The 12,862-nt window shown below is 37.1% G+C and overlaps 1 protein-coding gene across 4 annotated transcripts in view; it reads left to right on the forward strand.

Annotated features, from left to right (window-relative positions):
- The window catches only part of COL11A1 (collagen type XI alpha 1 chain), a 172,597-nt gene that overhangs the window by 71,551 nt on the left and 88,184 nt on the right, over positions 1-12,862 (forward strand). For all 4 annotated transcript variants that reach the window (XM_068952233.1, XM_068952231.1, XM_068952234.1 and 1 more), the window contains 9 exons: positions 32-85; positions 683-736; positions 3,989-4,042; positions 4,163-4,207; positions 5,578-5,631; positions 5,727-5,771; positions 6,213-6,266; positions 6,729-6,773; positions 10,634-10,687. In XM_068952233.1, the coding sequence (XP_068808334.1) occupies positions 32-85; positions 683-736; positions 3,989-4,042; positions 4,163-4,207; positions 5,578-5,631; positions 5,727-5,771; positions 6,213-6,266; positions 6,729-6,773; positions 10,634-10,687 (459 nt within the window). The remainder of the gene's footprint in view (positions 1-31; positions 86-682; positions 737-3,988; positions 4,043-4,162; positions 4,208-5,577; positions 5,632-5,726; positions 5,772-6,212; positions 6,267-6,728; positions 6,774-10,633; positions 10,688-12,862) is intronic.

Below are 12,862 nucleotides of genomic sequence, written 5' to 3' on the forward strand. Positions count from 1 at the left end.
TTCAAATGCTTGCCCGTTTGGGTTTTTGCAGGGACGCCCTGGTGCTGATGGTTCCAGAGGAATGCCGGGAGAACCCGGTGCAAAGGTAAATAATAATGAGGCCTGAGGTTTAATTTCAGTCTTGGAATGGACTAGACAGATTTTAAATAGGCACCACAGCTCCTGCCAAGCCAACCCAAAGTTCTACTCTCAAGTGGAAATACTGAGGTTTCAGATAGCTGGGTCAGAGGCAAGAGCTGAGAATGAATCATCCATTTAAAATATGCTAATTAATGGTAATGGCTAGTAGTCTGACCTTGAAGTAACTTGATTCTTTGAGCATGATTCCTAGCCCTCTGAGACAGCCTCTAGTTACAGAGTAGTAGCAGCAGTGAAGTCAGTTTTGCAACTGCAAAGTGTGGGTAGAACCAAGCTTTTCATCTAAATGTAGTTTTCCTCTTACAAATAGCAAAATTACGGTGCAAGGGTAAAGGCTGATGTGTCGCATCTTCTCTTGCTCTGATACACAGAAGTAAATTTTCTAAGTTTGATCCATGTGTTTGATCTCCATGTGTTTCATTCAGTAAGAAAAGTGTACATATAAGCACAGGTAGAAATTAGCTTCTAGAGAGAAGGCACAATTTAGTCAGAGTAATACAAAATATAATAGTCATTTACTAAAGTTGTGATTTTTCTTTCCTAGGGTGACAGAGGATTTGATGGTCTTCCTGGCCTCCCTGGTGACAAAGGTAACAGGGTAAGATAAATATGCGTGTTTTTATTCAACAACGTTCTGATACTGTCATGTAAATAGTATACTAGTCATTAAAAATAGCACTAAGGACCATGGAGAAAGTTTAGAGAAAACGTCAGCATTTCACACTACAGAATAATATCTATACTGTCAGGTAATGTAGGCTTCATAAGACATTTTAGTAATATCAATCAATGGACAACAATTCACAGTATCAATTATATTATTGATTTAAATGCATATGCAGAATTCATGTCATGTCTTCTACTTGGCATTGCTCTAATTTTTAATAGTTAAGGAATTTGCCTGTTGGATTTAAACTCATCATTAAAGGAAACAGTAATACAGTAAATTAGCATAAAGTTTCTATAACAGGAGCTTGTCAAATTTTAACTCTACTCATAAGCCTGCTCAAAGAATGCATTTAAGTATTTGAATTGTAATCTGAATTGTTTAATGTGGCTCATTCCGATGACTTTTCATTAAAGACAGATCAGAGTCAGATCAGACAAGTTAAGAAAACTTGGAATAATACTTAAAACAACTTGCATTTGCATCATAACAATCTATAAAATCAGGCTGCATCTTTCCCTGCAAGAAATAAGCACAGGAGGGGCTTTCTGCTTTGAATTATACACTGAATGTAAGTGCTAGTAACAACATGCTCTACTGAATGTAACTCCTTAACTGTTGTCCTGGTAAGTGCAATGTGACCCTACAAGGACAAGTGAATGGAAATGTCAGCAGAACCATTCCCTTCTGCGCTAGAGCCTGATGACCATGGAAGGATTATAGCTTTCACCCTTCAACGGGTTAGCATAAGTTGCTGTGCTTCCCAAGAACTCTCACCAATTTTGGCTACTGGCCAGTAATGTAGTTCTTTGTAATAACATCTGAAGCTACTCTTTTGAGTTCTGTTTGCAGTGGAAAAAAAACTTTTAGTGCCATTTGCAAAATTCTTGATCCTCTTTTATCCTTCCCTTTTCCTCGAAGAGTGTAAAGCAGTCAGCTTTTCACAGAATTGAAATCTGGCTTCATCAGTGGCTGACCAGTAGAGGGTGCTAGACATGAAGCTCTTGTCACTGCTTATCTCGTTCTTCGAAGGCTGAGCAGAAATTGGTTCAGAGCCGGGAGATATATGTCTGCTTTCTAACCTTGAATAGCTGAATTGTCAGTCCATGGGACCTTCCATGACATAATTAAATGAATTTTTTTTATTATTTTTTCCTGCAACTGTTTCACTGGCTTCATATTTCCTGAACAAATAAAAAAAAAAACCCTAAAACAGAAGAATAAATTTTGATTGAAATTTGCAAAATAGTAGTAAAAAATAATGCCGCCTTTTCATCAGCTTTCCCATTCCAGTATTTAAAAATCACTGCACTCTTGTGTTCCAATGGGAGTCTTTTACAAACATACAGTTTATGATCTATAAGGAAACAGCTCAATCAAAGCCAGATCAGATAGCTGGGGCTCTTCAGATTCATCATATACCAGCAGCATATAATGCAAATATTTAGTTCTCTAGTGGCTTGCAGTTAAGAGCACAGGAAGGAAGACAAAAGGAGCATTATTTTCTGTTGTAGTTACATTTCACCTCTAAGAGAATTGATGTTGAAAACCCCTAATCTTAGAGTAGGTGTTTTAGGACTTCTTTTAGGATTGGTCATATCTTAATTGTGAATTTCAAATTGGATACCTCTCTGAAAACAGGCTTTTGTCAAACATGAGTTGTTAGACACCAGTAACTAAATAAGATTCTCTGGCCTCCAGTGTAGGGGAGATCAGACTACAAGGTTTAAAAGTCCTTTAAGCCTTAAAATTTATAACTATGAACTTTTCTTGTGCAGATTTAGTAGAAATGTATACCTTCTCAAGCATAAAATAACCAGGCACTACTAGAAGAAAGAGGTGTAAGAAAAAAAGAAAATCAGACCTTAACAGAACATTTGAAAGAAAGAGTGAGAGAACTGAAAAACTGAGGACACTGATAATAATAAGTAGTTATATGCTAACTGTGTGACAATACCAAGACACTGAACTCAAGCTCCTAATCTGGCTCTACATGTCATATGCTTGCAAGAAAAGAAAGGTAGCCACTTAGGGGATGAATTGTTTCAATATTTGAAGGTTTAAGCCAGTACTGTAATTTTCATATGGGTATTGAGTGGAAGCCAGAACTCAGATTGTATGTGCCATGTCTTATTTTTCAGTAATATCATTTAGAAAGCTACATGCTGTATCAGTAGATCATGTTGTATAGTTTCAAAGCTTAGCAGAATATAGAGGCTGCTGCAGTAATTAATATTAGGGCTATAAAAGTGCAATTCATAGAAATTCATTCTCTCTCATGAAGACCCCAGCTTGTAGAGGACAGAAAGGCAGTGGAATAACATCCTGACATCCCTAATATAAGAGAGCTCTGGCATAACTGAACAGTTACCTAAAATCCCCTAGGAGAGTTTGAAAGAGTGGAACCACTCAAGAGTGACTCCATACATCTCTGCTGGGATCCACAGCAGTGTCAAGCTTCTTGGAGGTGCTGATAAAATTAAGGAAAACAGCATGAATACTTGGTTGTTGTCCAGTGCCAGAAGGAAGTCACAGCCTAAAAGCCCGCTGCCCAGAAAGAGGTCAGTCAGTGGTGTTTGAGCAGCACACTAGTTCTCTTTAAAAATGGAGAAAGAAAAATAAATGCTAAAAATACATCTACTATGGCTCTCCATATATAGACTTTAAAAGCCTCAGCCTCAGAGGGGAAGTGTGGAAGTCTGGCTCCCTTTCAAACCCTCAAAAAATCAGTCCCAAGTCTGTCTGTGGACTGGGGCCACAGCAGGTCATTCTGAAAGGTGGTCATTCCACCCAGCAATTAGTTTATTAACCTCTGACCCATGTTCACATTCCTTATTTTACCGGCAGTAATAGTTTGTGTTGAAGGGGAAGGGACTGCTGATGAGATACAGTAAAATGTGGGTACACATTAACACTGCCTCTTGTAGCGGTAGGTTCTGGGACCAAAAATAGTTAAAGAGTCAAATCTTACAGACACAAATATTTCATTGTTTTGGAAATGTTAATTTGTTTTTATAGTAACGTAATAAAAGATTTTGCTGAGTCCTAGATTTGTATTGTTATGTCAAGACATGTTTTGACACATCAGACTGCAGCTAACACATTTGCTTTCATTTCACTTTCCCATCCCTTATTGTTTCCAGCCACAGTCGTATTACTTTAATGGCTTCCCTTATCCTACAGGGAGACCGTGGCCCGCAGGGACCTCCTGGCTTACCTGGTGAAGACGGATTAAGAGTAAGTTGCTATTTATTTCACATGCACAGTAAAATCTACAGAAAGTCCTCACATAATCAGAATATGGTCACGGCACATGCTCTTTTTCCTAAAACTCCCATTCCTTTTCTACAAAAACAGGGAGAAGATGGAGAAGTTGGACCAAGAGGTCTCCCAGGTGAAGCTGTAAGCAGTGCTTTCTTACTCTTCTGTATCTAGCTAGTGTCCTGTTTTAAACAAAAATCACTTTGAGATTTGTTTTTCTTTCTGTTGAGCTGTTCTGGATTCCAGGTATAAAAATTAGCGTGTGCATGGAGAGTATTGATTATGGCTGAAAAGCAAACAAATGAACAATTTTAAGGGTGAAACACTACTAACAAGATAAGAATTAAGGCAGGGATATATCCAGTCAACACAATTTCCAGAATCATAAAGGATATTTCTTTTCCTATCGACCTGGTGTAAAATCAGGTCATGTAGTTGATTCAGCTTGGTACATGAGAATATTACTAAACCCTTGTTGCTTTGAAAACATTTTACAAGCATCTATTTGTTAGAAAACAAGACCTGTTTTTTCCTCTTTTTTCCCTGCTAGTGTGCTTCATTACATGTTTTTATACTTGTTCCACATACAGAATTTCCACTTCTGTCAGTTGGAATTCTGCAGGTGCTGCCACTGCAGAGCAGAGTTCTGCATTGCAGGCAAGAAATCATGTCCGAGAAAGAGGAATTTTACCCAAAATGTTTGATATACGGCTAGCTACTTTCAAAATAGGAAGAAGATGCTACAGAGTCAGAGCATTAGTGATTTGTATCTATATCATACCTGAGGAGATTGGAGTCCTGCCTCCTTTAGCAAGTGTGTTATGGGTGAGGACACAAATGATGAAAACTAATATTCACTTACATAGTGTAAAGTCAAAGATTAGGTTATAGGGCAAATCTTGCTCATCTTATTCAGGAGCATAGCCCTAGTTCTTCGGTGCAGTTTTTGTAGCAGTAAGAGGAGCAAATCTGATTTTGGCTTGCAGAATACTTTGTATTTATTATAATAAAATTATTAGTAAATTTTAAATATTTATTGTTTCTTTACTCCATAGAAAAGCGTTGTTTCACATGTAGTATAGTCATACAGAGCGTGACAGCACATCTTGCTTTCAATAAAGACCGGCATATACACGTGTGCTGCTATTCAGGTCAGACCTTCAGGCCAAGATGCAGCTGAAGTTTCAGTGGAAGATGCTGTGCCAGTGTTCTGTACAAGCAAACAGAAACAGTTATCACCTTCTACCCTTCTCTAAAGTGACCACATGGCTGACTAAAGCAAAGCTTGCCCTTCCACTAACATCCTGTTTAGACATATGGCAGGCTTCGGGAGAATCTGTTATCAGTGAATCTTTTCCTTTGTCTCTCCGTCTGTCTCTTGCCCTCCCCCCCCCACTGCCTTCCCCTCCTCCCTCCTCTTCCTGTGACATTCCTTGGCCCAGTCCTTGCCCTGGGCCTCTCTTTGTTCCAAAAAATTGTTACAGGTGTTAATAAGTGTTTCTTCTCCACAGGGTCCACGGGGATTACTAGGCCCCAGAGGTACACCTGGTCCCCCTGGACAACCTGTACGTATGTATGAAACATGAGACATTTTATATTTGCAATTTCTAGAAGAAAAAAGTCCACTGAATGTTGCTTGTGTTTATGTTCTTTGTCATAGGGCATTGCAGGTGTTGATGGCCCCTCAGGCCCAAAAGGAAACATGGTGAGTAAGCTGGAAATTAAAAAAGAGAGTGGATTCTAAGAATCCTTTCCAAATTCTTTTATCCTTGCCACTATGCCATCCCTTCCATTTCATTAAAAGTGTTCTATCAAAAAATTCAGATGCCTAATGATCTTATCTTGAAAAGAGAAGTCTTCTATTACTTAGTTTTCAGCCCAAAGGGCTAAACATACTTTCCTTCAAGCTCCTTCAGCCCCATGGACTCCAGCGCTCAGGGCCTACGTGTGGGCTAAATTCATTACTCTCTATTAATGAAAAGGCTATGATATTCATTAGCATGAAAAAAATCACACGAGAGAGAAAGCTGATTTTAGGCTTTAAAGAGGAGGGAACAAAGATGAGTTTGTTCTCTTTTTAGTTCTGACAATGAAGATTTGTAACATAGAAATGCACACCTAATGCCTTGGTGTTTTTTGCATGTAGGGTCCTCAAGGGGAACCAGGACCTCCTGGTCAACAAGGAATCCCGGGCCCACAAGTAAGTGTAAAATAACTCTCAAAAAATATGATCTAACACGCAGGAAATATTTAATGACTGGAAATTAGTACAAAGTTAGCTTTTCACATGCAGAACTGATAAAGCTTGAAGGATTTTATAAATAATGCTACAAAAGTGCCTCATGCGGTGGGAGCAGTTTTCAAGTAAGCTTTCAGAGGGATTTTTCATTCAGGAGAAAAATGACTCATTCAGTGTTCTTGGAATGCAGAAGGAACGGCCACACCTGGAGGAGGGTTCTGAATAGGATCTTGTTACAGACCTACTGCCAGAATAGTGGCTTGTGCAAAAGGTTCACACAAAACTCCTGATCTAACTGGTAATGGGGAAAAAAAGCCACTTATATTTGCAAGTGTGTTTAAACAGATTAATGAGGGACCTTTACTAGGGTGAATGTATGTATATTGTTCTCCCTGATTTCTCACACTGGTTTCTTTTTAATAGGGGCTTCCTGGTCCACAAGGTCCTATTGGACCTCCTGGTGAAAAAGTAGGTTACAGCTTTATTCCGGTATTTCACAGTCAGTTCTGTACAATAACCTTGCTTATGTGCTTGAGGGCTTTGCTATGTTTGAGAAAATAGTACCCTAAGATCTTAAAATTAGCAGACCTTCTTGAAACCATCAGTTAAAGGAATGATCAATGGAGGCTTGCCTTTCCTCTCTTTTACACTTTTTCATAAGCATAATTTCCTCCCTTTTATCTGGATTAATTTTTCTGTTATTAGCTTCAGAATCCAATCCACAGTATTAAACAGTGTGTACTTGTACATAAATTAATTTCACAGCAAGTTGTGAAAATTATTTTATTACATCTCTTTTATAAGTTTTCTATTATCTGTTATCTTTAATTTTTTTAAAAGTCTGATTCCACTTTCATTTGCAAGGATTATATTTTGATACAACTCTGCTGTATAATTGGCCTAACTATAGTTTCAGTTAGGTTTTTGTTCTGATCTGTTTGTACATGTTCTTGTGCTTGGAAACATATTCTATAAATTCCAAAAATGTCGCTGTTGATTTTTAAACTAATTTTACTCTTTCATCGCCTTTTTGCTCGATTCCCTCATTGATTCTTCTTTGATTTCTTTCCCCTTCATTGTTTAATATATGTTTTAGGAGAAACCGAAGGGATTTTAGGAAAGAACGTACGTGCTTTCTACCTGTCTCTGTGCCTAAGCAGTATTATTCTAACAAGATGGGCTACAGCCACAAGATAATGCATTCCATAGTCTTTCACAACGCATACCTTGCCTTTCTGAGAGCTATAGTTCTGTAAGCTGCGCTCTTTGCCTCTTAATCTTTGATTGTATCTTTCATATGGTGTGGCCATTTTTTTTATTCCTGTAATGCTAAATAGTAGTTAAATTTTGTACAGGAGGAGAGTTCTTCCCCACCCTGTATTGTGTACGTGCATGTTCATCAAGTAATTCCTGAAGCCTCTTCTTAGCGTCTTATGGAAAAATATGGGTCCTTTGTATTGGCTAAAGATTGTAAGAGCTGGCCTTGTGCTTATTTATTGTACTGTAGTATCTTTCTGGCTTTAGTTTTGTTATATTCTTGCTTTATCCCTGCTGTCTATATCGAAGGATTTATGTATATTCTATATGCTTAGCTCTCAGAGTGTTGGATATAGGAGGGTTCCTTTTTCTTTCCTTTTTTTTCCCCTCTTTTTTTTATAGCTACTCTACGGCTGGGGTGGTCTCACTAGCTGATTTGAATGAGATTGGAATACTAAAAAAGTTTCAGTTAGTTTGCTGATTTCCTACCTACCTAATTAGCTATGACATTGTTTTGTGGTTGTTCTCACTTTAGCACTCTTTCTTGCTTTTCTATTTAATATTAACATGGATTAAAATATTTTCTTAACAAGCCTATGGTAGGTTACTATGTATGGTGTTCTGTGAGGTTAAAAAGACCGCTAAGAAACGCACCAAAACACAAAAGTTGTGTTTGTAAACACAAACAATAAGTATTCCATGCAAAATTTAGAGACTCTCTTAAATAAACATATGATAGAAGTGAGTTTTACATTTTATAGTATTATAAAAAGAAAGGCAACTTCTGAGCTACAAACCTATCTTCACTAGGTTTATCTCCTAAAGACAAAAACCTCACATCCAACCAAACCCTTACTATTCTCAGCTAACTTTTAGTATGACCCATTTCTGTGGGCTAGAGAGCATCTGACATATCTGTAGATGTAGATTTTTTAGAGTAGCTGAGTTAGTTCAAAATGTGTCAGGTTTCACATATAGAGAATGAATTAAAAATTCTCTAACAGTAAAACCATGCCCTGTGTCTGTAACGGGGGCTGTGCTGGATCACCTCACAGTCCCCAAGTACGACACTTCCCCAAGCATGGAGCAACCCCTCCATCCCACTGAGCACTAGACAGAGTACTACCAAATAGGGTGATTGTGAGGGGAACACTACCAGCTGTTTCGACAGATTTAATACTTTCATCTAAAGCATTATATGGCTTCAGGGCAAAATGGCCTAGGCAGCCTAATCTTCCTATGATGAAGGGACTTGTTCTCCATCCTAGGTGCTAGAGGCATCCCTGTGGGAAAGTAAGTCTGAGATCTCTCATTTCTCCTGCTGGTTAATGCACACTACAAAAACTGAGAAGCATCCTGTGTTACATATACGCTTAGAAATTCCATAATCATTTCTGAGTTTCTCAGAATGCTGTCTCTGATGGGACCTGCTGAGAGGGCTCTGAGATTTAAAAGGCTGGGTCTGTAGTAGGAGAGGAATAGGCCTAAGGAACAAGTGAAAATATTGGCTATTTGGCAGGTTCTGCTGGCCTAGAAACTTCAGCCTGCTAGTTTGCTTGCATGGAGGCTTTGTAGTGTGTGAAGCAGCAATATCCAAATGTTAAAAGAAAGTTTTCTACCTAAACCAGTGTAGAGAGGGATTTCTCTTTTCAGTTTAGTTTTTCCTTGTTGAATTCAGCAACAGTCAAAATTTCTGTCTATTACAGGCTGCTTATATTTACTGTTTACCTCTAAATGTTTAAAGGCAGTTATTGTGGTACACATAAGCAACTCCAATGGAAATTGAGTAACAATATTTAAAATATAAAATACAAATATTTTTCTCCTGCTATTGTAAGCCCCTTTCTTCTCTTTCCTTAATCCAGTATATACTGCAAAATCTATTCACATCAAAGATTTTCTGCATTTAAGCCCGTTTTTATAGAAAAATTTTTAAAATGATGATAATTAAAAAAACATCAAAATTTCAGCTGCTACAACTCAAGATGACACATCATGCTGCTAGCAGATTCTCTTTTAAGGACAACATTATGTGCAATATTCTTCATGATAGCTTACTACACCAAGATTGCTCAGACTTCGCAGCCCACTCATAAAAGCTCTGCACATACAAGTAGGCCAAGGGAGATCAGTGAGTATATTCAGGAAAGAAAACACATGTCTCTGAGATGTAAATGTCCCCAGGCATGTAAAACAATAACAGCCGTAATATCTTTGATATACTTGAGTCAGACTATGCTTGGGTGGCTAACTGGAAAGTGATATTTAAGGCTCAGCTGTGATATGGTACATTCTTATATCTAACTAATGAAGGCTGAAAATGGTAATATCTATAAATTAGACAAAACGGGATCAAACTATTTATGATTTTGTTGCTATTGCAGCTACTGAATGCTATGATAGGATAACGATGACACTAAGGAAGTAGTTAATATATCATTATTCAGCTAATGTTAATTACCATAAGCAATAGCTTGCACATTTTTCTTTCTCGTTTATTGATTTTTTTTTTTAATTGTCAAACTGTTTCTGTAATATACTTCCTGTGGTCAAGATGTGTAATATACACCTCTGGTCAAAGTATCCAGTTTTGCCTGATGTTCATAGTCCTCACAACTCTCTAAAATCAATGCTGCCAGTTTCTTTTGCTGCTTCCATGATTTACACCTACATACAGCTGTTTGGAGTCTAAAGTTCAAAGCACTTTTGTTTTTAATAGCATTTCTAGGTATATAATTTTGATTTGATCTTTAAATTACACAGACACTAAAATATCTTCTTTAACACTTCACTGGGTATGAGCATATTTCTTAACTATAAGGGTGAGCTTTCAAGGTAACTTATCTGAAATTAATGAAACTGTTATATGTCAAAGCTGATAAACTGAGAATGGAATCTAAGATGGAATCTAAACTTAGGAAACATACCACTTCCCCTCCTTCCACTCCCCTATATCACTGTATTACTGTTTTCTTTTCTTTTTATTCCTAGTTAGTGCTGTTTACAGACAAGCTTCATTGAAGTCTTTGTCTGAGATCATTCTTAAAACGTGTCTCTGTTATTGTACTTAGGGACCTCAAGGAAAGCCTGGCCTTCCTGGCCTTCCTGGTTCTGATGGACCTCCTGTAAGTAACCAAATACTTTGTCCATTGAATGTCTAAATACTCTTACCAAATAATGGATACAATGTTGCAAAGAGAAAATGGAGCGTAAAAATATCAGTAGTCCTAGTTGAGAACTGCATTATAAAATTCATGTAAACCCTTTGTATCGTTTAAGCTACTAAAACTTTGAAAGTTACAGTTTTGAAGTAGCTGCTAAGAATGACTTTGCGCTTTAAAAGATGTGGTTCAAGATAATAAAATGCATATGAAACATCTGCAGTGATGAGCAAATAACTGACTGACATACAAAGGCGAGATACTGTTTCACTGTAGTCCTACTATATCACAGTGGAAGAGCAAATCATCTGTTAAAAAAAAAAAAAAAGTCTGCAGTCACCACTTGTTTTCTCAGGAAACAGGATAGGCTAGTTCTTTCTCTGCTTCCTGATCTAAGTTTCATATCACCTGTTTAGGTCTTTTCACTGCCTGTGCTGGGACAGACCTAAGCCAAACCTTATAATTCTGCGATTGCTAAGCAGTTCGGCTTCTGAGGGATACACTCACTCATGTGAACAGAGGATGTAACCATCTGAGTACCATTGCATACAGTTCAGGCGTTAAGCTTACAAGTGGAATTACGGTGCTTTTAATGACATGCGTGCACATGAGTTTTCTTGCATCAAAAACATCGTGTTTTTGTACTACCGTGAACCATCAGACAGACAGTGTCTTCTCAAACTTCTTCCCGTGCCATTTTCTCTTACAATTTTTCTTCTACAGATTATATCTGTGTTTCTTAAATCAATGGAAGCACTCAAGGCTTTCAGCAGGAGTTTTGCTAGGATAGGAACTACAGAACTGACTGCAGGGAGTTTGTTGCATAGATGAATATATTACAAATACAGAATTTTACCCAGGGCTGTCACAATCTCTCTTTTTAGAAATGCACGGGATAGTCCTGCTGAAAACATTTGGTAGCCTATATTAAGCCTATATATGGTAGCCTTGAATCTTTGTCTAAACGTTTGAGCTTTCGCCTTATCCTTCTCTGCATGCTGAGAACAATTTTAATTTCCAAACAAACATCTGCATTCTTTAAAAATCTACATATGTTAAACCTTAAGGGGGAAAAATGCTGTAAGAGATAATCAGGTGTTAGCACAGGTATGAATTCATACTTGATATGCATCCCTTCCCCATATTATCTCCCTAATGCACAAGTAGGTTTGTTCAGAGAAAGGGAAGGGAGGCAAGTTCAGCTAACCTATTTATAACCATAGAATTACAGTGGTAATTGAAGGCAAAGAGCAGTACCATGATATCCATATTAAGAGCATGTAAAAGCTAATGGACTTTTTTTTTCAGCAGATCAGGAAAATTCCTGCTATACTATTTCATTTCACTGCTATATGAGGAAATGTCATTCCTTTTGGAAGGAGAGACATTGTTAAAAATGGAATTAATTTAGCTCTGTGGGACACAGATGTGCTCTTTAATTGCTGCACTTTTTGAGTCATTTAATATAGAGATCTCTAATACTGGGTGGGGATTTAAAATTTTGTGCACAAAAAAGCATGTTCTAGAAGATTAGAATTAAAACACTGACATATGTGCCCTTTAAAAGAAACAACAACAAATATGTTGTAATGTTAGTAAAACAAACTCTTTAAAGCAAAATGAACAATTAGGTATCAAATAATTTTTATTTTAACCATTCTTTTTTTAGCATTACTTAATAAACCATATATTTTAATCTGTTTTCCAAGCTAGCAAATTAAATATAAGCACCAGAGGTTTGTCATATAAGATTAGCAGGCAGTTCAAAATCATATCACGTCTGACAGACTGAAAACATTTTGGTATGTCAGTGACACCAAAACATGAATATTTTTAGTAATAGCCAATGTTATGTTATATGGGACTGTATGTGAGGCAAAACTAGAGGTTTAATATTTTCCTGTAGTAAGACTGATCAACACATACACAATAATCTTCTATTCACCTTTACTTTCATTAAATTGCCTTTAAATTTCACAGCACTTTAGTATAAATTTTATAATAAAGAAAAATAATTGGTTGGTAAATAATCATGTTTTGACTACTGCAGTATTTTTAACCTCAATGATATGGAACAAAAACTAAAACATAAACATATTTTATTTTAAAAGCAAGTAGCACTTTAAAGTAAAGATATGG

Source organism: Struthio camelus, chromosome 8 (genome assembly GCF_040807025.1).
Source record: "Struthio camelus isolate bStrCam1 chromosome 8, bStrCam1.hap1, whole genome shotgun sequence".
Classification (NCBI taxonomy): domain Eukaryota; kingdom Metazoa; phylum Chordata; class Aves; order Struthioniformes; family Struthionidae; genus Struthio; species Struthio camelus.